This window comes from Papilio machaon, chromosome 20, assembly GCF_912999745.1.
Source record: "Papilio machaon chromosome 20, ilPapMach1.1, whole genome shotgun sequence".
NCBI lineage: Eukaryota > Metazoa > Arthropoda > Insecta > Lepidoptera > Papilionidae > Papilio > Papilio machaon.
In genome coordinates this window covers 3,182,030-3,205,307 of record NC_060005.1, presented here as the reverse complement: position 1 = coordinate 3,205,307, position 23,278 = coordinate 3,182,030, and the positions used below count along the sequence as shown (strand labels likewise).

The 23,278-nt window shown below is 35.1% G+C and overlaps 2 protein-coding genes across 28 annotated transcripts in view; both read right to left on the bottom strand.

Moving 5' to 3' along the window:
• Positions 1-1,041: 1,041 nt before the first annotated feature.
• LOC106709998 (microfibrillar-associated protein 1) lies at positions 1,042-5,641 on the bottom strand. The gene is made up of 9 exons (XM_014501934.2): positions 5,464-5,641; positions 4,950-5,143; positions 4,024-4,235; positions 3,831-3,943; positions 3,439-3,620; positions 2,811-2,935; positions 2,246-2,389; positions 1,946-2,042; positions 1,042-1,528 (listed from the first exon to the last, which is right to left on the bottom strand). The coding sequence occupies exons 1-9, from the start codon at positions 5,534-5,536 to the stop codon at positions 1,340-1,342; spliced, it is 1,329 nt and encodes a 442-aa protein (XP_014357420.2). The 5' UTR covers positions 5,537-5,641; the 3' UTR covers positions 1,042-1,339.
• Positions 5,642-8,773: 3,132 nt separating this feature from the next.
• LOC106710033 (sodium channel protein para) overlaps positions 8,774-23,278 on the bottom strand; it is a 38,864-nt gene continuing 24,359 nt past the window's right edge. For 16 of the 27 annotated variants that reach the window (XM_045682928.1, XM_045682927.1, XM_045682930.1 and 13 more), the window contains 15 exons: positions 21,936-22,123; positions 21,438-21,642; positions 18,819-18,980; positions 18,575-18,690; positions 18,292-18,433; positions 17,542-17,810; positions 17,204-17,377; positions 12,872-12,994; positions 11,353-11,475; positions 10,941-11,135; positions 10,604-10,849; positions 10,209-10,479; positions 9,737-10,041; positions 9,461-9,664; positions 8,774-9,379 (listed from right to left, as the gene is read on the bottom strand). In XM_045682928.1, coding sequence (XP_045538884.1) covers positions 8,774-9,379; positions 9,461-9,664; positions 9,737-10,041; positions 10,209-10,479; positions 10,604-10,849; positions 10,941-11,135; positions 11,353-11,475; positions 12,872-12,994; positions 17,204-17,377; positions 17,542-17,810; positions 18,292-18,433; positions 18,575-18,690; positions 18,819-18,980; positions 21,438-21,642; positions 21,936-22,123 — 3,329 coding nt within the window. The remainder of the gene's footprint in view (positions 9,380-9,460; positions 9,665-9,736; positions 10,042-10,208; positions 10,480-10,603; positions 10,850-10,940; positions 11,136-11,352; positions 11,476-12,871; positions 12,995-17,203; positions 17,378-17,541; positions 17,811-18,291; positions 18,434-18,574; positions 18,691-18,818; positions 18,981-21,437; positions 21,643-21,935; positions 22,124-23,278) is intronic. The other 11 variants (XM_045682933.1, XM_045682935.1, XM_045682936.1 and 8 more) reach the window with 1 other exon arrangement.

The window sequence follows — 23,278 nt, the reverse complement described above, 5'->3', positions numbered from 1 at the left end:
TTTATAAGGAAATTTGACAAGAGTTCAAAAATAAAAATCTTTGATTACGAACTATGGGTTCTTTGATTACTTTAATTACGTATGGAATAGGCTACTAGTTATCATAAAATCGTAGTGAAATTAAATTTTAGCTTATAGTCATTGTATTTTTTCAAATTTATTACGTAAATGAGATAACTAGTATTCAGAGGACCGTGCATTTTCTGTTGGATTTACAAAGATTGGAGTTTAATGAGGACTTAAATCCAAGTTTTCCGTTCTTAGAGAGATTTAAAAACTTATGTCGTTAGGAATGTTTAGGTACGCTTCACTAGAGCCGTTCTCTACGTGGACATTTACTGACAGGCTAAAGTTCCAATTTTATTAAAACTTTAAATATAAGAGAAATCCCTTAATAGATTACATTTGTATTTTCTGTTGACTATCGTCCACGAGGAATTAAAAAAAAGAGTATTTTAGCTTTAAATCTTCTTTTTCTGTTAATTTTAATCATTTTAGTTAATCTGAAAATCAAAAACAACGAAACTTATGTAAGTCACTTTTGAAACTCTTGTAACATAACGCTCTCGTAACGTATCTGTGCTCGTAGATGTAGGCGTAGACGTATCTGGGCTCGTAGATGTAGGCGTAGATGTATCTGTGCTCGTCGACACAGGCGTAGACGTAGCTGTGCTCGTAGATGTAGGCGTAGGCGTAGACTTAGCCGTAGACACGCGTAGCCGTAAGCGTAGAAAGGTAATAAAACAAACTTTATGAAGAAAACTTACTTCTTTATTTACGTAACTATTATACATATTACAATATTCACTTATATATAGAAACACGAACAGAAGAACAACATGCTAGGTTTTTTCTTTTATGAGCTACTGGATACTGATGATCTGTATTGCTATGGGTTTTCACAGCTGATAAACCTGTATAAAAACTTGTTATCTTCTTAGTTAAAAGAGAAGATTTAAATGTATTTGAACATGTGTTTCAGTCCTTTTACACTTCTGATTAACCTCTTAAACATTATTTTTTATTTTTTTCTCAAACCATTTGGCTTAAATTATTTATTTTAATTTGCTAACTTGGTCATTCTAAGAGGTAGAATCAGACTTAAGGTAGCTCCTTGCGAAGTGTGGAGACTTCTAGGCGATTAAAACCCACTTCAGGTCATTGCGTCATTCTAGTTAATTTTCAAATAATGTCCTAGACCATACGTCTTGCCTCAGATTTTATTGACAAAAACAATTTTTATATGCCTCAAAGTTCATTTAATCTGTTTTTTTCTAACTATTTTAGTTAGTTTCTCCTTAGATTTCATTTCATGTTTTGGGCTAGAACTATCAGTATGCTATGTGCTTGTATGATTCCTTCTGGCAGTCGGTCTGTCGAAGACTTGCTTCATACCGCCGCGGTAGTTAGAAAGTCTTGCGGCCGCGCCATCATTGTTCCAGGCGGAGTCAAACTCTGTCGTGTCCTGATCTACTAAGTGAGTGTACTTAGTACGTCCTGATCTACCGAACTTCTTTACTTGCATTACCTAGTACAACATATTTCATTATTATTATTAAAAATAAATAATCTAACCTTAATTTAAGAAAAGAAATGCGACTGATTGAAGCGAAGACAATATATGAAATAGCGCCATCTATTGTCTGCGTTTTGAAAACAAGGATTTAATTTTTCTCAATGTAAAAAAAATTAAATTTAATGTTATATGAAAAACATTCTTATTTTTCGATATTCTAAAAAACATCGAAAAAAGTTTTGAAAAAGAAAAAAGTTATGACGAGTGAGATTTTTTTTTTTTCATTATTTCGAATTTCATCGGTCACAAAGTAATTTATATATATATATAAAAGAAACGAGCGAAATTTTTTACCCTCTGTGTCAGTCAGGTAATAAATAAGCCGTCCTAGTAAATAGCATGTAGATAAAAAAGTTTTATTGCAATTACCTTTGGTAAAACAGTCTTGTCAAAGTGATCGTCCAATGTTGGTCCGGAGAAGTCTTGTTTGTATACCTCATCCTCTTTGTCCAAGTAGAACGCACCTCTGTAACATTATAATGTAAAACGTAAGCAAATCTAATAACACTACAAGTAATAATCAATAAACATGTCAATTAAAAGCCTATAAGATGGTCTTAAATAAGAAAAAAGATTCAGAAAGTATAGGAGATCCGGTAAACGGTAACATAACCTAGAAAAGTTAAGCAAGTTAAATACAGTTGATTTTAAATCTATTAAAATATATACCTGTGGTAATACTTCTGTAAGAACTTGTACTTCCCCTTAACAGACTTGTTAGTGACAACTTTAGGATTCAGTCGTTGTTCAACTCGGCGCTCCTCCTCCGTCATGTTGCGCATGCGCTCAATCGCCAACATCTCTTTCTCAATACTGCAACATATGTAACCACCAAATGTAACATGTAAAATTTGTAACATGAAAAATTGTAACATGAAAAGATGTAACATGAAAAATGGTAACATGAAAATTTGTAACGTGAAAAAATGTAACATGAAAAATTGTAACATTAAAATTTGTAATATAAAATCATTCAAATAAGAATTACGTTACATTTAATATGTCAAGCTGGTAGAACCAGAAAAATCTTTCCCTATAAGCAAAAAGGATGGATAAGAAAACCCATTGTTTCCTTGATTGATCGGTCCAATAGGAAAAAAATCCCATTGGACAATCACAACTGGTCCAACGCCTGGAAAATCAAATACCTCCAAATGCTCCTCTTTTCCTAATAAAAATTAATTAACAAACTTCTATATTTGAATATTGTGGATATATTCAAAATTCTACTTACGCTTCTCTTTCTTCTTTATCCCGCTTTATCCTCTTCATTTCGCGTAGTTTCCACGCCTCATATTCCAATTCATCATTTTCATCATCAGTACAAACATCATTTATATTTGCTTCTTTTTGATCACCCTAAAATAAATATGTATAATTTATGTGAAAATATACAAGGCTATTTAAACAATTTTGATATTTATTGTAGGAAGTTATAAACAGGTAAAAATAAATATTAGATATATCTAACTACTGATAACCGTTTATTCTATAAAAAAAAGTAAGTCGTTTAAAGGTTATTTTTTTTTATTTATTTATTTAATTTTTTCACCTCCATGTAATTTTTCCAATCATTTAAGAATATCAATTTGTTTTGTTAAAATTTCTAGAAACAATGTCTATCAAATATTTTTTCTACAAGATTAATACATATATTAAAATATGTTATATATAACAAACTAGCTTACGCCCGCGACTACGTTTGCGCGGTATTTAAAAAAAATTATAAAAAGTATCTCATTTGATATTGGAGACTTTGTCTTATTTGAGTATGTTGAACCACTGCGGAGTTATCAGGTAAAATCATACATCCAAACGTTCACATTTATAATATTAGGTAAGAAGTAAGATTGTTAGTTTACCTGAGCATTCCTCTGTTCTGATCGTATTGTCTCTTCAACTAACTTCAAGGCCTCTCTTCGCCTTTCTTCTTTTTCTTTTCTAGCATCCGATTCTTCTTTCTTCTGCTGTTTTAATTTACGTTCTTTTTCCGTCACTGTCATTCTCTCCGATGCCCTTACAAAAACAGGTTTTACCCTGGGACCTATAGAAAGCATCAAAATAGTTAGTTAATGAATATAATTATAGAGCCTTGTTAATTCTTGGAATTCTACATTTATTTTTTAAAAAGACTATAGTGCAATTATAAATCATTAAAGCTTAATATGTGACTAAATTTTAAACATTGATAGCAAGCATTTGTACAACATAATACATAAAATGTTAAGTTTATAGACAATACAGGGCTTTTTACCTGTATCTTCTTCACTGTCGGTGTACTCTGTGTCTGATGAACCACTTTCTTCCTTCTCACCGTCTAACATTTCCTCATCATCATCACCACCAAGAACCTCCTTTTCTGCTTCTCTAAAATTCACCATAATCTCAGAATTCTATGAATTGACATTTATTGAAAAATTTGTAAACATATTTTGACATATAAATACCTTGCAGCTAGTTTAGCTTTTAAAGCTTGTCGTCGTTTCTCTATTTCCTCTTCGTCCAAATCATCATCACTTTCTGAAGTGTTACGCTCCTCCTCCGCACTCGATTCCGACTCGGGTTCTGGTTCTGCATCAATAATTTCTGGCTTGTGCTCTTCACGGCGCGGGGGCGACCGCGCCACCCTGCGCAGTCGACGTAGACGGGGGTCATCAACCTTAATAAAATATACAAATTAACTATGTAGTCTTATCAGCCTGCCTTTTTCCATACATAGGTATTGGCACAGTACTATACTTCCATACATCTCTACCAATCATTAAATCTGAATCCCTCCCTTATTAATCAAATCTTATAACACTAACCATTCATAATTTCTTTTGTCTTCCTCGTAACATTGTAGCATCATTCAATCTTATTACTTTCTTGTTTATTTGTCTAATCATTTATAATATCAAACTGTCTTGCAGAGTATTCAACCCGGAAAGTAGTATAAAATATTTATTGTTGAGAAATACTATAATTGTGTAATCAGATTTGTTAACTCACAGTTCGATATTAAATTAGAAATCAGATTTATTTGTTATAATTGCTGCTACCTATAAATGAACTAACACAACCATAACCTAGTTAAGGTAGGCAAAGATTACTGTTTTCCATTTGAAGCAATACTTGCACAATTTTCACATTCATACATCTACACAGGCAGGCTCATTTTTGAACTAATATAATTTCAAATATTTTTATCTAGTACAACAATATAACTCACTCCCATAACCTAAAAGAGTAGGCAGAGATCAAGGACCTCTGTTTAGGGCAGTCCAAGCACACCTCTCTCGCTTCCTCTACCTTCATACTTCTACACATAAATGCAGTCGATTTCAAGTGCTCTTAATTTTTCTATGTATTTTTAGAACACTACTTCACTTACTTCTTTCTCTGAATCACTGTGTTCCTCATGTTTAGTACCAATTTGTGAAGCGATCTGCACCCTGCGTTCAGGTTTCTGTTGCTCTATAAAATCTTCTGTATCTGATTCCTCTGAAGAACTAACACCTTGAGCGTAATCAGGTTTCTTTCCAGATATATATCTCTGCACTTTCACCTTTTGCATGGACAATTCACCTGCAAAATTACATCAATTTGTATCTATATCTTAACAAAAACAACCTTAAATTATGCATTTTTTTTAAATGTCGTACACTTTGATAATACTTATAGAAGAGGTGAAGACAAAATCATTTGTTTACTTATAATTTTTTATAATTGCCAACAAAAATACAAGAGCAATTTGTGGTAATATCGATAGCTAAAAAATTTAAACCATTTTATACTAACAACATCCAACGAATTTACCTTTTAGTCATAATGTGCTGATTAAGTTTAGCATCTTTACAACTTTGTGGTATTTTTTGATAGTGTAGATTGTTTTCATGTTTACTAACCTTTTTCATTTCGAATTGGTACAGCTCCTGCTGTACTTTGAATGCCTATTGGCTGAGCTGGTAACACGTTCATGTTGAAATCACGATGATTGTTTTGTTTTGTTGTAATTTTCTTATAATTGTGAAATATAATTACACTTTGCTGCTATGACAGATTCTGAGCCAAATAACACAGTTAAGAAGATAAGAAGACAATTGAATTGAATTGAAAAATTTGACATTACTTTGACATATTGACAATGACAACAGAGCGTCGCTATCACCGTGAATTAAAATCGATACTTGCAGTGTTGCTAACACTTGTACATAGGTTTTAAAGTTGGTAGTTTTTACTAATTGTGTTATGATATTGAACACAGCGCACGTTGCTGACATTTCTATCTCTCATCACCAAAAACAGTCACTTGCAACCTATTTGTCATGATCGTCGTAAGAAAAGTTCCTGTGATTTCAAAGATGGCAGAGCAAATCGCGATGGAACCATGCAATTAAAATAGTAGTTTATTTCAACACAAAATACGCTGCAATGGATTGTTAAAAATTAAATTCAGTTTGCATATTGATTGACACCACGGAAGTGCCCCGTAAAGCTTTAAACAAGATCAAACTTTCGGTGCGAAACAGTCAGGCAGATGGTTTTATAATAAACGGTTTGATCAAACATCGTTCCTTATAATATAAATGTGACAATTATGAATGCTGACGTTGAACTGACAAGTAGGAATGCCATAGCAGTTTTTGATGGCGTTTTTAAAAATATATATTTATATATTGAAACAATCAGAAACAACGCTTTTATAACTTTTGTATCTAAATATATTATGGTCTGTTCTACAGTAATATTCGGGAAGTTTTTTTTTAAATCAAACAACAGATTAAAGCAGTCAAGTTCTATAATTTATCATTTACTTAATTTATTTTGTACAAACTTCAACAATATATATAATAAATATTCAATTAAACCTCTATCATTCAGCAAACTGAACTCACTTTTTGTCATAAGTATATTTCAAATAAACAATACAATGATATTGTAACTTATTGTCTAAACTTAATTAAACACAACTTTTTTGTGCCAATATGCCTAATAGTAGATAAAACGTTTGGTTAAACCAACACAACTTTAAATTCCGGATATGATAACCAAATAAAGCTCCTCGAGGTCCCGGGACGGGCCGTTCTGCGAAGCTCGCCGGGTGCCGACAGATGTCTATATAAAATATTATACATTTATTTGTGCGACCGACTTGCACATACAAAAATTGATATCACATCTGACAGCTTTTTTGGGGAACGTGAACGAGCTCACTTTTAAATGACCCGTCCCGCGACATCCGGTCTCGTCATGCGAAAACGACGATTCAACTGAACTGCTGCGGTCGAAACCAAGGGAACTCAACGGAGGGAGGAACAGCAGAGAGTGCGGCGGCGATGGGGAATTGCGCCGTTGCACTCACTGCCATGCTTGATGTTGTCCTCCCACGATAACTACCTACGTATTTATCATCTGTAACCGTAAACCTTATTGCAAATACGTGCAAAACGTTAAGCGCCTCTTTTAGTTTACAATACACTGACTCTTTTAAACTTTTGCAACATTTAGATCGTCACGCACTTAGAAAATTACACTTTATAATTTAAAATGAATCAAAAACAACCGACACACAACTATTCGGTGACATGATCGATGACGAAAGCCAAACTTGCGAGAGCACGCTAACTTGCACCAAGCTCGGAACATGGCCGCGCCGCGCCGCGAGCCGCGAACCGCGTCCCGCTGTCCTCAGTCGTAATCAAGATCATGGCGCGCGACTCGTGGCGCTGAGTTTGAGGCGATCGGCGCTAAGCTCTCAATATTTACACAGTAGTAGAAAATTGACCACTTCCAAAGTTAATTTATAAAAGTTAAACTAATAATAATCATTGTTGTGCTAGAAAAGACGATACTGATAAAACTCAATAGTCGACGTGACACCCGCTGCACGCCGCGGCCAGGCGGCCTCGCGCCTACTATTGTCTATCTATAGTGATGTCAATCGAAAAATAAAAATATCTGAATAATTTCTACCTTACTCGGTAAGGGACGTTCGATTTCTTAGGTATTATTCATAACCTTATCGCTAATAAGAGATGATCCGATAGCGGTTTGTCGACACGAACCGTGGCGGGCGTCGAGAGAACGAGCTAGGTCGCGCGAGGACGAAGGAGGCCGCGCGCGTTCCGGCGCGGTCCGGCAAGGTCCGGCCGCTTGCGTGCGGCGCGGGCTCTCGCCTCGGCTAATGTTATTCAGGGGAAGGTGAATACATTAACTACGTGGAGGTGCGCGTTACGTAAAATGGCTCGATTCCTATGACGCGTACTGAATTAGGACGGAAGTGAATTCTTGTACCGACTTCACTGCTGATTCGCTAAGCTTACACAGATAACTTTGCAAAAATTCTTCTAAACTTTTTCCGAGCAGACCTCGGCAAGGGAGAAGATGTAGCGTCGTCGTTTTGGTACTGTAAGAAGCTTAAAAATTGGAACTATTAAAAGTAATACGGAAAAGACCGATTTGATTCGTAGCCGACGCTTCTTTAAGCGTTCAGAATAAGACACGAATATATAAACGTCCCAATTTGATGGCCGAGTCGAAAATGTATAATATGAGATATGCACGTAATATTATAGTGACGAAACAATTTACTTTGCGTTTAAAGTTTAAACAATTGGCAAAAGTTTGAGCGCTGCGTACTTTGGCTGCAAGCGGGCTGCGGCGCCGGCGGCGTCGCGGAAGCGGAACTCAATCAAGCTAACATCTCCGCGTCGATCTCCCGTTCTCAACAGCACTGAAACTTTCTCACTGTGCGACACCATTTCGGGGAAGAAAAAATGATATCTGACAGTAGACGAGTGACGTAAAGGCGCTTCGAGCGATGCTCGTTCTTCAATTTAAACTTTACACAGACATTTTTATCGAATATAAAAATAAGCTTTCAGAGTTTTCTCAGTTTTGTCCATCCCACACGACTATACCACGTAACGGACAGCGTGCTTCCTAAACTACATTCGAACGGGCACGTCACACCCGGGAAGGTTCGACGCGAGAACACAAACAGAATGCGACCGAACACGCGAAAATCGGTCGCGTAACAAGCGCTCCGATAAGCTGCTCCGCTCGGTGCTTCAGTCCGTGCAAGGGTCCGTGCGCTGGGCGCTGCGGGCACCGCGGGAGTCAGGTGCGGCGCGGCGGGCTGAGCAGGTCGGGCAGCGCGGCGGGCAGCGGCGCGGAGTCCACGAGCGCGGGCAGCAGCGCGAGCGCCAGCGCGGGTCAGACGGGCGCGGGTGGGGGCGCGGGCTCCGGCGGCCGCGGAGCAGCGCCGCCGCCCTGCAGCACAACGCGGTGCCCGTTGCCCGCCACGCCGTCCAGCAGCACGGCGGTGGGCGCGCCCTCGCCCGCGCCCGCGCCCTCTCCACCCGCGCCACTCTCCCCGCCCGCGCCGCCCTCGCTGGCCGGCTCGTCGTGCGCGCGCCTGTGTCGGCGCCACGCGTGCTGTATCAGCCGCGCGCAGTACTCCTCCCGCTGCCGCCACAGCGTTGACGACACCGGCTCGTACCCGGCCTCGTCGGGTCGCCCGACCTCCAGGTCGCCCGTCTCCTCGATCGGATTGCCCTTTCGCGCGAAAAAGTCCTTCGTCAGCGCGTCGAGGATGTCCACACAGAACATCATATCGCCTCGGCATATGGGAATGTCCATAGATATTATTTTGTATTTGTTGGGTTTGTGGATCTGTAGCGGCGGTTCCAGAACGTCGAGGAAGTCCGACAGCTGGTCATAGCGAATGTACTGCGTACCGTCGGGATCGAACCGTTGCCATATTTCATAGTACATGTCGTAATCGTCGTCAGTCAGACCCTCTTGGACATCTTCGGTGGCCTGGAAATATGGAATTCATGTCATAAATTTTTCTATAAAAATTATTTAGGCTGACGTAATGTTATTTAAACGTATAGTTACCTGTGAGTAGTTTTCGAGAATGACGGCGATGTACATGTTGATGACGATGAGGAATGAGATGACGAGGTAGGACAGCAGGTAGGTGATGCCTATGGTGGCGGAACCGCAGTTGCCGGGCGAGCCACGCTCGTTGTCCGGTAGATCGCACTCCTCCTCGTTGATAATGCCGTCCAACACGCCGTCCCAGCCGGCAGAAGTTGACATCTAAATATTGGATACATCATTACTTTACTCTTCATATAACACGATTTAATCACACTTATTTATAATTATTACCTGAAATAGCAGGATCATACTCTGTACGAAAGTTTTGAAATTGTATACATCGTCGAGGCCGCCTTTGTTTTTAACGTGCATGAAGAACGACATTCCGAATATCGCAAAGATGAACATGACCAAGAACAGGAGGAGGCAGATGTTGAAGAGAGCGGGCAGCGACATGGCGAGCGCGAACAGCAACGTCCGTATGCCCTTAGCGCCCTTCACCAACCGCAGCACACGACCCACTTTCGCTACCCTCACCACTCTCAGAAGAGTGGGAGATACAAAGTACTTCTCTATGATGTCGCTTAGTACCAAACCTAAAAATAAAAAAAAAAAACAACTTCATGCATGTAGGAATATGAATGTAGATAGATGCATGAAATGTCAAGGAAGGAAAACTAAAGTATCTTAAGTGATCTTAATTCTTAAAAGCGTATTTCACTAAAACAAGATCAAGACATAGATGGGTTATGAAATCGCTTACTTAGAATAGAAAACATAACAACGACGAAGTCGAAGAGATTCCACGGCTCGACGAAGTAGTGGTAGCGCAGAGCAAATATTTTGAGAAGGCATTCAGAGCTGAAGATGACTATGAATATCATGTTGAGGTAGTCGAGGACCGCGCTGAAGGTGTCCGACTGCTGGTAGTGGTCCAACGTCATCGTCAACATGTTCAGACCAATGAACAACATAATGATCATGTCGAACTTCTTGTCAGTCACGATTTCAAACACGATCGCTTGTGGCCTCCACTGAAATTATAAAATAAATATTTAACTTTAATACTTTATCGACGAACGAATTTTTTAGAATGTTATACGCCACTTTTCATAATTTGTGAATTATTATTTAAAGTTAAACAAGAATGTAATATACCTTTGGTCTAGGAATAGCTTTCAAAGGTTTTTTCGAACCCATTTTCTTCATCGCGTTGTAATATTTCTTCTGGTCTTCAGTCATGAACATCTCGAGACTGCCTCCTGCTTTCTTCTTCTGTTCGTTAAAGTTGTCGATGATCACACCAATGAATAGATTAAGAGTGAAGAAAGAGCCGAATATTATAAAGAATACAAAATATAGATACATATAAATATTGGTCTCTCTTATAGGTTGACGTCCCACCTGTAAAGGGAATTTACAATAAAAATAAATGATTTTTTGAATGATATTGAATTATGGTAACTATTACTATTTATATGTTGTAGTCACTCACCTCTCTGGAATCAATAGCGTCATTCATAATCTGTATCCAGCCTTTGAAAGTAGCCACTTGGAATAAGCACAGATAGGCTTTGCCTACGTGGTCAAAGTTCATCGGTGAGTTTTCCCACGTGTAGTTCTCCAAAATGCAAGCGTTACGGTCCGGGATTATTTCATGGCTCAATGTCGTGTGATTTAAGTCGACGCACTGAAAATTGATAAATAGTTTTCATAAATAATTTTGATTATATATAAATATAATAAATTTAAGCGTTTGATGTAAGCAAAGAAAAGAACAAATCTTTTCGCGTACGTAGTTGACACTATTTTAAAAGAAAATAATTATCTAGATCCTATTAGTTTAACATCGTCTAAATTACTTTTCGTACCGTTCAGAATTATTTCCAAGAATGTGCGTTACGAACCTTAAAATATTTCCCAGCGAACAGTTGCACGCCCATGATCGCAAATATTAGCCAGAATATAAGACACACAAGCAGCACGTTGAAGATGGATGGTATAGCCTGCACTAGCGCGTTCACTACCACCTGCACACCAAACATCGAAGTCAACGCCGCGCACGCACTTATACAGTGTCAAATGTATAGGTTAGGGCCACCAAAGTATAACCAACACAACTCTCATAACTAACTGCCGCATTTAGAGTACACAAGTTACTTAAAGGACCAAAGACTGTCCCTTAGTGTAGTTTAGTAACCATTAAAAATCTCGTGAGTGTGGCAGAAGTGTTAAGCATAATAACGGCACGGCAAGTTCCAGATGAATTAACTGATTATTTGTCAACAATGAACAGATTTAAAAAAAACAAAAGAAATGTTATCAATGTATTTTATTGCAAAAATTGATAGAATCAGCATTATTTTTAATGTCGTTATGTCACTGCATCTAAGTGTTTGACTAATAATTTTGCTGTACGGCACTTATACTCGCAAAATAACTGTCCTGTGGTTTTACTTTAATGTCCCATAAATAAATAATTAGCATAAAAATATAGAAAGTAAAAGCAAAAATGTATTTTTTTAACTGATAAAAAATTAGTAATCAAATTGCTACTTACGTTTAAGATGTTCATAAAATGAAATTTAATCGAAATGATTTATCTTTTCAAATATTTGTGTAAAATATTAAGCTGGTATTGTTATGAACATACGTGCAAAACAGACATATATAAAGGCACAGTCATGCAATCAGGCAACAAGAACTACATACAAGGAGCCAATAATATAATACCACTATTAATACATACATAAATAGGCATGCGATCACGAAGATCGATGTCCTTGCAAGGATAATCTAAAGTGCAGAATCTAAAATAAGAGATTACATAACTACAAAAGTAAACTCTAAAACTATGAAAATACTATATCCAGAGAAAAGATTGACCAAAAGATGACATGAAACAATCGTCGACATGAAACCTATTGAACTGCTTTAAAGAGAATGAGACGAATCGAGATGATACTAAGCCATTCCAGGGTGCCATCGTTGTCAAAATGATTCCCCTATTGTTGAAGAATCGAATCGACTACTGCTATGATTTCGATACAAATTCGACACAGCTACAAACATGATAATCAATTACTGATAAAATGACTGAAACGTGTATGTTTGTTAACTCGACATTTGCAGTGATGTTAGTGTCAGTGTTCAAGTATGAATATTTAGAAAAGCAAATGTAATATATTCAAAGGAAAAAAATACACAAGTTTTATTGTTTAATGTGAATAATAACCTCATTTGAATCAACAAATGTACGATGTGGTAACAACTTTCATACTTTACTCTTAAAAATTAAGTAGGTTTTTATAAATTACTTAGTGTATATCTAAAGGTCGAAATCGGTAACTGCTTACTGTGAGTATTGTTAGTAATTGATGGGGCTTGTGTCGAGAGTGAGATAGCGACCTACGCAGGCGTACATACCCTCATGCCCTGCATGCGGCTCATGGCCCTGAGCGGGCGTAGCGCGCGCAGGGTTCTCATCGTTTTGAACGCCTGAATGCCACCAGCGCCACAAAGCGCCGCTACGAAGTTTATAAGCGAGACCTGATGAAATTCAACATGCAGTTTGAGAATACACGGATACAAAGATTTTAATAACTTAACAGTACAATCGCTTTCGACTCCCCTAAACAAACATAACGACACCTGGAAAATAATAAACGACTTATCAATGATCCAATAATGGATGAAGAAAACGACCAGAAACCAATACCCATAGGTGGGCACAGTTAATCAAAAAGTTAACTTCGTTAATCGTTAATTCGTTAAATAAAAATTTAACTTCGTTAATCGTTAAAGCGTTTAATTTACGAAAATTTAACGCAAGTTAAAGTTAACAGTTAAAGTTAATTTTTGTTTATATTACGAGTATAATCAGGACTCATTTAAACTTTTTAAAATATGTAAAATACTTCCTGTTAGTGTCAAACATAAATATTTAATTGCAGTTAACAATCGTGAGCATACTTCTTTTTTTAAAAATATATGTAATACCTACAATACCCGAGCAATGATTGCAGGTAAATATATGGTGCCCAGGGTACATAATATATACGGAGACCGAACTCTTAAAAAACGTGTACCGTATATATTTAATAGTTTACCTGCAGTCATTACGGATGAAAGTATCAAAGGGAAATTTAAAAAAAAACTCAAAAAATATTTATTACATTCATTGCCATAACTTCTTTTCTCATTACTGATTTCATTATACTTTCTTTAAATTTATTATAATTTTAATTATCATACTTATCTAATTTTATTTTATATTAATTTAAATTTAAATTTTAATTATCATACCTAATTTTATTTTATATCAATTTAAATTTAAATTATTTTTTTTTTGATCCCACAGACAAATTATGTTATATAATTTTGTGGGACATAGTTCTATTTTAGGTTTTTATTGTATTGTAAATAAATAAATAAATAATAAGGCACAAGCGGGAAATGGCCATATGAATAATCTCCGAATCGTATGGACCGATTTTGTCGAGACTTTCAATAGAACTTAGGCTATTTTTTTACTGCGCTTATGAAATCTCGGGCGATCGCTAATCCTATCTATAGTTTAGTTATATAATATACTAAAATATAATTTAGACAATAACTAACTGACAATGATGGACAATTTACTTTTTCAGTCAATTTTTTTATCGACAGTCCGACGTCACGGAATTAGAGAGCTAACTAAATTTAGACAACACAAATTTTCTATTAAACAGTAAGACATGTGATAATATTCAAAAGAAAACAATCAAAACTTTTGTGCAGTATTTACTGTAGTAGTAGTATAATTTGGTAATATTTTTTTTATTTTATTTTAGCTAAGGACCCACGAACAGACTTATCATTTTTTACGTACTTTTTATTTATTAATATAGATTTATTAATAGTACTTCTAACATCAGAGGAAACTTATTATATCATTGATAAATAAACTATGTAACCAATCCAGTGATACATATCAACGCATCAAACCATACAACTGAGATGCTTTCGATAACTTCTATCATCTAATGATCTATCGTCCGATCTATTGTTATATGTTAAATCAAGTTAAATTACTCTCAGTGTATAGAGCATAAGTTACACGACATAACGAAAACAACCGATCGCGGGTGATGTCTTCTCTCTTTCTTATCACCTATAAAATCGTTATAGTTTATTAATAAGAATATTTTTTGAATTATTTTCAACGACATTCGATTAATTTTCGATAATAAACTTTCGATATACGTAAAAAAATCGATGTCTTTTTGTAAAGGTCACTTGTGTCGACATTTCATATATAAAATTTAGTATAACACAGTTTAACATTATTTCACTAACATAATTATTTTATCTTTTTCCTCGTTCTTTCTCGTTTTGTCGTATACTTTTTTTTGTAAACAAACAAATTATCTTCGCTATTGTCTTTTCGCAGCGCACGTGCATCCCCGACCATTAGAAGGGTTGGGGCCATAAATCCATCGAGTTCGTTATCGCATTCTCTGTGCGGCTGTCCATTTGATCCTTTGTTCATATTTTTGTTGTTGTTAAAATTATTTTTCGTTGACTATGAAGAAGCCCCAAAAAAACAAACGACGGTAATAAACACCTAAATCCCTTTTGTTTTTGAGGAACGTTTATTGCGTGCACATTTCGTCTTTCGAATTTTTAAACTTATTTTTCATTGTTTGTTTCTTATCTACGCAATGACAAAAAAATCCTATTTGTACGCTTTTTCAAATGAACCATAAACTATTTTTTTTTATATTTTTTGTTGTCTTTAAACTCCAACATTAAAATAAACATTTTTGTCTGCAAGAAAGTTTAGTTGTATTTTAGGTACGACGTTGAAGAGTAATGCACACTTGATTATTTTGATTGCAATTCAACGCAGAGTTTATCTCTTTTAATAGATTTTGCGTCTCACGTATAACAATTATTGTATTAAGAGTAACGTGTTTTCGAACCTTATGTTGATTTTATAACAAAGTCTTGTTCTAAAAAAAGTGATATTAAATAAATGAAAACCAGTTTTAATGTGAATTAAATGTAATAAAGACTTTTCGAGATATTTGTGTTAATGTGAAATAATTATTAAACTTTGAAGGTGTCTAGCGCCTAAACTTCGCAATATTTGATAGAGGTAAGTTTATTTAAATCGTCACTACTACACAGAATCCTTGTTAGAAACAAGGATTCTGTGGTACTCTTTTTATCACGTCTATCCCGGCCGCTCGGTGTATTGTACAACATGCATCACACTCGCTCGTTCTCGTGTTCTCTCTTGTTCTCGGTCACCATTCGACTCGCCGACGGTCGCCGAACATAGCCGAACTTACGAATGTTGCCTGATGCATAATTTAAATAAAATGACAACACGTCAATAAGTGTCTATTGTAACAATTAACGGACTAAATTAACGGAAGTAGAATTTAACGGAAGTTAACAAGAGCGTTAACACTTTTTGAATTTAACTTAAAAGTTAATCCGTTAAGGAAAATGTTAACTTCGTTAATTAACGATTAACGGATTAACGAGTTAATGCCCACCTTTGCCAATACCTAAGATAAGTATATAGAATGATAAATGTAGAAGACGAGATGAATACCAAATACCATGTTTTGTTTAATACAGTCCTATAAAAAAGGGCGGGGATAACAAAAGCTCAGAAAGCACAATGAACACACACATATACAGTAGGTAGGTACATCAAGATAAACACCAAAGATATTAGAGAAACGATCAAAAATATATTTTATAGTTTCTCTGATATCTAATTCTATAAAGAAACACAGGATAAATAAATTATTTACACAGAATTATCAAAATAATAGCATTCAGGTTCAGAGCAGATTTAGGTCTTTATTTTATCTTTATATCTGGAAAAAAAGGCATGCATTTGGACAACTAGTGATTGACAGCAAGACCTTATAGATAACAAAGTATCTAACGAAGAATTTGTCAAACTGAACATTAGAGAGAATAGAAGCAAACGTCGAATCACAAACAACAATTGAGACATGAACAGCTCGAGTCAGCGGGAACTGAGTCTCCACTGCAGATAACATCGAACAGTCAAAGCTAACGCTTCTGGGTAACGCTGCACATTGATACTTTTGAGTAAAAGAAACTTCAAATTTCGAGTCAAGCAAAACACTTTAAAACAAACAGGAATAGTAGTTCGATCAATGGGTAGCGTTAAGGACCATATCGGGTAGGCAAACGGCAAACGTTGCGTCGACAGCGCGTACTCACGCGCATCCCCTCCCATCTGGAGACAGCGCGAAGGGGGCGGAGCGCGCGCAATGTTCGCATGGAGCGAAACGCGGGGATGTCGTCCGCACCCGCCATCACGGCCCCGTGGTTTATGAGCGACAACTACCGCGACATTACTCGTCATTCATATTACCTATTTCTAGATTCCCTAGTTATTTTTATTAAAACAGCGGATTATCTATCACTCTGACACCGCCGCAATTGATAAAAGAAAAGCAATACACAGGAATCATTATTTCTTACAAAGTTCAGACTTCAATAGAGTTACTAAAATTTTCTCTTTAGTAGGTTGATATACTCAAAACGTTAAATGGATAGTTGATACATTATAGATCCTTGTTTTACCTTTTTACAAACAATTTTCAAAAATTAGTTGATTATTCATTCATAATTTTAATTATTATACAAAACAATCTAAATGGCATTATTATTACGCATGTTTGAGATCATGATAGTGCTTTCAAAAGATATAATTTGATTATTTACCATGACGATGATGAAATCAAGCCAGCACCAAGCATTTGTGAAATATTTCTGGAAACCAAGCGCCAACCATTTGATTAACATCTCGATAAAGAAAATGACTGTGAAGATCCGATCCATGTAGTACAAGATGTCTTGAAGGATAGGCCTATGCGGTAGGTGAACGTCTTCCAATGCCTGTAAAAATAAGATTCCATTAAAATGATTTTCCACTCTATTCACTCAAATCGACGGACATAAAAAACTCTTTGAGAAATAAATACCGAAGAATATATTGATGTGATCAAAGAATAAACTATAAAAATAAAATAGGTTAAATTTAATATTAATAGAAGACTTACCAAAGCTAAACTACTCAGTAAAATCATAGTAATAACAGCAGTTTCAAAATACGTGTTCTCAATCAGCCTAAATGTTTTTAATCTGAGCATCGCCCAGCCTTGCCAGAAAGGCGATTCATCGTCGCCAGCTAGGAAAGGAAACCGTTGGTAACATGGTTCAGGACAACAATCTGCAGGTGTATCGTCTACAACGTCTTCATCAGCAGCCACTATGATGTCATGTTTCCCTAGACCATCCAATTTACCATCTTCCTCTTCTTCAACCATTTCTGTGAAATATCCATACTTTCGTTAATTACCTACTTTTTTATGATAAGGGGGTAAACGACTATTGGAAGCCATTGATCATTAACACCCGTGGAAATCCGCAACACCAGAGGAACGGCGGATTCCTCTCAACTTACAAAATGATTTTGACAGTATGTTAATTTTCTTTATAGTAACTTTTAAAGGCCGGTGAAGGAGGTATTAAAATCGAGCGATTCTTCATAAAAAAACTTTAATTATAATAATATTATTATAAATAAAATATCAGACGCCATAGAATTATAAATATTTAGATAGCAATTATGAAGATAAATATTTTTTACTAAGATAATAAATTGTAATAGGATTAAATTGATTGCAAACGTCACGGTATAGAGTTAAGCTAAAGATAATATTTTACAAGTAATATATATATAATATTATTACATATAATATAATGATTTTTAAATTGAAAATATTTCGTTGTTTAAATGAAAATCTTACCCTCTTCTAAGCCCAATTCTTCTTTGCTAGCATCTTTCTTTTCTTCTCCATCTATCGTGTCGGCTGAACCTTTGTGACTTTCATCCTTGAAAGATCTTATTTTATGACTACCATATGATTTTTGACTGATCGTGTCATCGTCCTAATAACATAATTATGTTATAATACATTATTGTACCCAACGTTGGAGTTGGCACACCGAACAGACGAGAAGTCTTGTTCCTAATGTGCCAAAACAAACATTTGTTACTAAACAATATTTGTTCATTATCAAGATACATACCTGTATAGGAAATCCGTGATGATTAAGTTCACAGTTTATTCTATTGTCGGTGTGATTGTCCGTTATTGCATTTATGTTGTTTAGCATTATTTTTCCTTTTTTATATTTATTGTCTCCTATAAACAGTCGTATTAGTTTTAGCTCTCATTGTGTAGTCATTAAAATCTACCCTAAATAAATACTTAAGTGACCATTCAACTCTTGAGTATGGCAGATTTTGTGGTAAAATTCAGTTCATAGATACCTGGTATTGTGAACTCCATTCCATCACCGATTGCAACTTCTACTTGATCTTTGAGCTTCTTATCTTTGTATAAGACTCCATCATCGATGTCTGCGCCCAGTTCTAGTTCATTGTCGACTCGCTCTGAAGAGACACAGCGGCCACATAATGCCGCCTTTAAGCCTAATTTTCACGTCATTCCACCGTACGTCAACGCCGCCAGCACCCAAGCATAGAAATCAGACCAGGACGAAACAACTTAAATTATATTCCCAAGTCAATACAATATCAGTTATAAAAAATATCGTTCTTAAATTTTGTATATTAATTATTATTAAGTCACCAGCTTCTACATACAGACCGAAATAATAATAAAACTAATCGCCCCGAAATAACTAGATCATCGTGAACTTGTATATCAATCTCTATCTGAAATATAATCATTTTCCGTAGTAGAACTCTCGGCTATTATACAATATAGAACAAATCTTTTTATCAAAAAAAGGCTATTAAACAGAACAAATCTTTTTATCTACAAAAAAAAACTTATAAATTCATTTGAATATTACAAGTGATTAATTAAATGATAAGATATAATGACATATAAGATAATCAAACATACAAACAATTACAATGAACTTACAATATTACAATTAGAACTATGAAATATCAAAACATTTTTAAGGAATATTTAAGTAATATAGGTTTACTATCTTGACATTAAAAAATCGTTTTTTTTATTTTTGCCATTAGCGACATTCCCGACTTTATACTAGTACCCATATCAATAATTGAAATAAAACGTATCCTACTTAAATGGTACCGGATTATCCTAAGATTCGACAGTAAGCCTAAATTAAGTAAACAGAGACACATCAAATTCTAGATATTGCGAACATTACATTTGATTTTTTTTAGTTATTTTGCAAAAATTGTGAGACACAGAGAAGAATTATTGTGAAATAAACATAGCTAAAATTACATAGTTACGTTAGAAAAAGTGTTTTGCCAGAGATATATTTTTTTTACTTTTAGAATAAATCATACTTTCTTTTTTTTTAATTTTATTGGATTCCGGTACTTATATACACAGATACGAAATTTCACCAAGATCTAGTAAGCAGTTTCGTTGTTTTTCCAGGACGGTAGGTCGTAGGTCCATTATATGGTATCATAACACTAAGTTCTTATTGTGGTACATAGAAACTGGTGTTACAATTGATATATTTTTTTCACAAATTATACATTCATATTAATAACTACAACAATTCATACATTACATTTTAATATACACATGCATTACACACACATACAAAGCAATGTAGATTCCAACAAATTACAAATCCAATATTAACGTTTAAAATCATAAATCACAACAAAACTAAGTAATTTTAAATAAGAGATTGTTAATTAGTCACAAATAAGTTTTAGTTCAAACAAAGTTATATGGTATCTTGTCTTGTTCTGTACGAGTATTTTTATTGTTATTCATAATTTCATCTAGAGATTTATATGTAAATTAAATGTAATTATTAAATCATACTGGTTATAAAATCTAGCAAAGACACCAAACAATAAATCTACAACTCATCTAATATGTAAAACATCAAATCTATCCTAACCTAAAATAATGTAATGATTAGACGCTTTGCGAGTAGTAAAGGAGTAAACAGGAGCAAAAGATTCAAGGTCACAAACTGTTAGACAAATAGTGTTTAGTTAAACACGTGTTTTAACCATTTGACGTATCAACGTGGTTATATGTTTCACCATAAATATGGATCACCAAAATAGGAAAGTATGCATTCGGTATTGGTAAAGACTGCATTTCGCAAGCCTACGTATAATAATGTTTCAATCATGGCTTGCTTTGTCAAAAAATCCGCGCCGGGCGCTAGAGTCACGATATAAAGGCTTGACTTATGTTTAAGCTAAAATGTATTTGAAATACTGTCTAAATTTTTATGGTAAGGCCCAAAATGTTTATGAACCGTATAAATAAAACGGTCAAAACTCTAAACGATATGAACTAACTATTGATTGTTTTATAATCATGACTAAATTAACAACTCTTAAAAATAATGAAATGATTAACTACGACATCAGTATTGTATCGACAAGGAATTATAAAACAACAAGGTCTGAAATATCTACACTTGAATGCGAGGGCTCAAGCAACGCACAGTGGTGATATGTATCAAGTATTTATACATATCACACAGCTCAAATAGGGTTGTCACCTTAAGTAAACAATTTATCATCAAGTAAATTGATTTAAAAATACTGAATCTTCTTTTTCAGTGACAACCCTAATTAACACACATGCTAAACAACAAAACAAATTCATTGAAAACCCACTCTCGTTAAAATCATGCCGTTTATCATAAATACGGTGAGTACACAAAGCTCAGCTTATTTTCATGTTACAAAACTTGCTATTAAAATGACCAAGGTTTTCCTATAGTATTTTCCTAGATTTTGGACACCTTTTTAGTGTTTCAATTCAGTATAAAAACTATATTCCATGTACAAAACATATAGCCGACATAGTTAATAATACAAAACACAACACCAATACTAGCAATCTGCAAACTTACACACAAACACAAAGGACATGCGACACAATGGTATACGTCTTACCGGGCGCGTGTATGGCTATCTGGTTGGTGAGCTTGTTCTTTAGCAGCTTGAGAATGTCGGCAACGTTGCGCTTGACCCAATCAATGAATCTGGATATCCTGCTGAAGGCTTCTGCTATCTTGTTCGTATCCTGATCCGCGGTCGGCGTCGACAGACTCGATGAACCAAAGTTGGACAGCAACAGAGCCAAGAAAAGGTTAAGAACCTGGAATTAGTTATTTCTTTTAACACGATTTTCCAAAATGTCTTCACGTAATTCTTGACTTTGTCTGATATCAAGTTGAAGAGTCCTTTTTAATTTTTGGAGGAAGGTGACATATAAGAGATTCTCTGATAATAAGGGCAACAATACTATGTTTTACTAAATTTTACCACTGTCGCTCTGCAAAAACATGTCATCCCTGTCATTCATTAAAATAAACAGAGATAGCGATATTTTCTTGTAAAGTTATCTTATGCAACGGTCGATTTTTTGTGGAACTTAAAAGTGATACTAACCACAAGATTTCCGATGACGACGGTAGCGAGGAAGAATGGTATGCAGGATACATCGCCCACTAACATACAGTCCCACATGCTTTCTATCCACTCTCCGCAGAGTACGCGGAAAACAATCATAAAGCTGTGCATAAAGTCCGTAAAGTTCCAGCGGGGTAGGTCACCGTCAGGGAAACGGTCCACGTAATCTGTATACATCAATTGTTAAAATTAAAATAAGGTTAACCATTATTTAGTTCTTAGTACGGACTCCAATTTTGCGGTATAGAGGGACGTTTTAGAATGTTATCAATACAAGCTCTGTGCATTATACTTCAGGAACGCTTGTGGAAATCCAAGTCTGTTTACGATTTTATTGCACAACAATGAATATATGCTATGATAACTTTATATTACACGCTTTGTTAATATCACAACTTTATTGGTTAACTTTTAGACGTAAACAGACGATGTGGTTCACATTTATAGCAAAAACATTGTAAACATTATAGATTGTTTGATTTTGTCACTGATACATATAAAACCGCACATAATTATTTTAAAATGTAACCATAAGACAATTTGCAATTTGTTCTTTACAAAACTCGGTTCACAAGGTTTGGTTTTATAATTATTTAATTTTAAAATATTTATCCCAAGTAATTAAGGGAAAACTTTAATAGAACCTTTTCCGCCGACCCCTCGTGAGTGGGATAATGCCAGGGAGACGACGATCACAAGTTTTGGTTGTATGTAAGTTCATAATTAATAATTATTACATAATGTCTTATGTTAACATTTCTATTTTAATATAATCATTAAAGCATAAATAGCAACTGATGGCCTGAAATGTGACGAACGCGACGCGGTTCTATTATATACCTATACGTAGACCATAAATACTTAGAACGATTCTTTGAAACATTGGCGTTGCGTCAAACCGCGTTTGTCACTTAACCAGGACAACGAATTAGCAAACATTTGTATAAACTTAGCAGTAATTTCGCAGTTCTTTTCTTCGTTGATCCGTACAACATGATACGTATTTAGTTTTGTGAAAAAGTACTATAGCAGAAAGTACAATTTACTTTCACAGAATGGTAATTTTTTCTTTTCATGATTAAATTATACAAGTAAATGTTTACGACCTACGATTTTACTGCTAATTGCATTTAAAGCATGCGTAGAATATATTTGTGAATATATAAGTTTTCAAGTATAATACATAAATATTAACATATATACTATAGAATCGATTACATGCATAACAATACAAGACACTTACTTCACATCACATGGCAAGAAAGAAGTACAAGCGCTTAAAAAAGAAAATAGAAATTATAAATAAAAGTAGAACGACAATG

What these genes read in the sequence shown, in the direction of transcription:
- LOC106709998 (XM_014501934.2), bottom strand. Translation starts at nt 5,536, where the DNA reads ATGAACGTGTTACCAGCTCAGCCAATAGGCATTCAAAGTACAGCAGGA. An exon ending in GATAAAGAAGAAAGAGAAGC is followed by an intron (nt 2,390 to 2,810) that starts GTAAGTAGAATT and finishes CATATGTTGCAG; the next exon opens with TATTGAGAAAGAGATGTTGG. An exon ending in ACAAGACTGTTTTACCAAAG is followed by an intron (nt 1,529 to 1,945) that starts GTAATTGCAATA and finishes ATGTTGTACTAG; the next exon opens with GTAATGCAAGTAAAGAAGTT.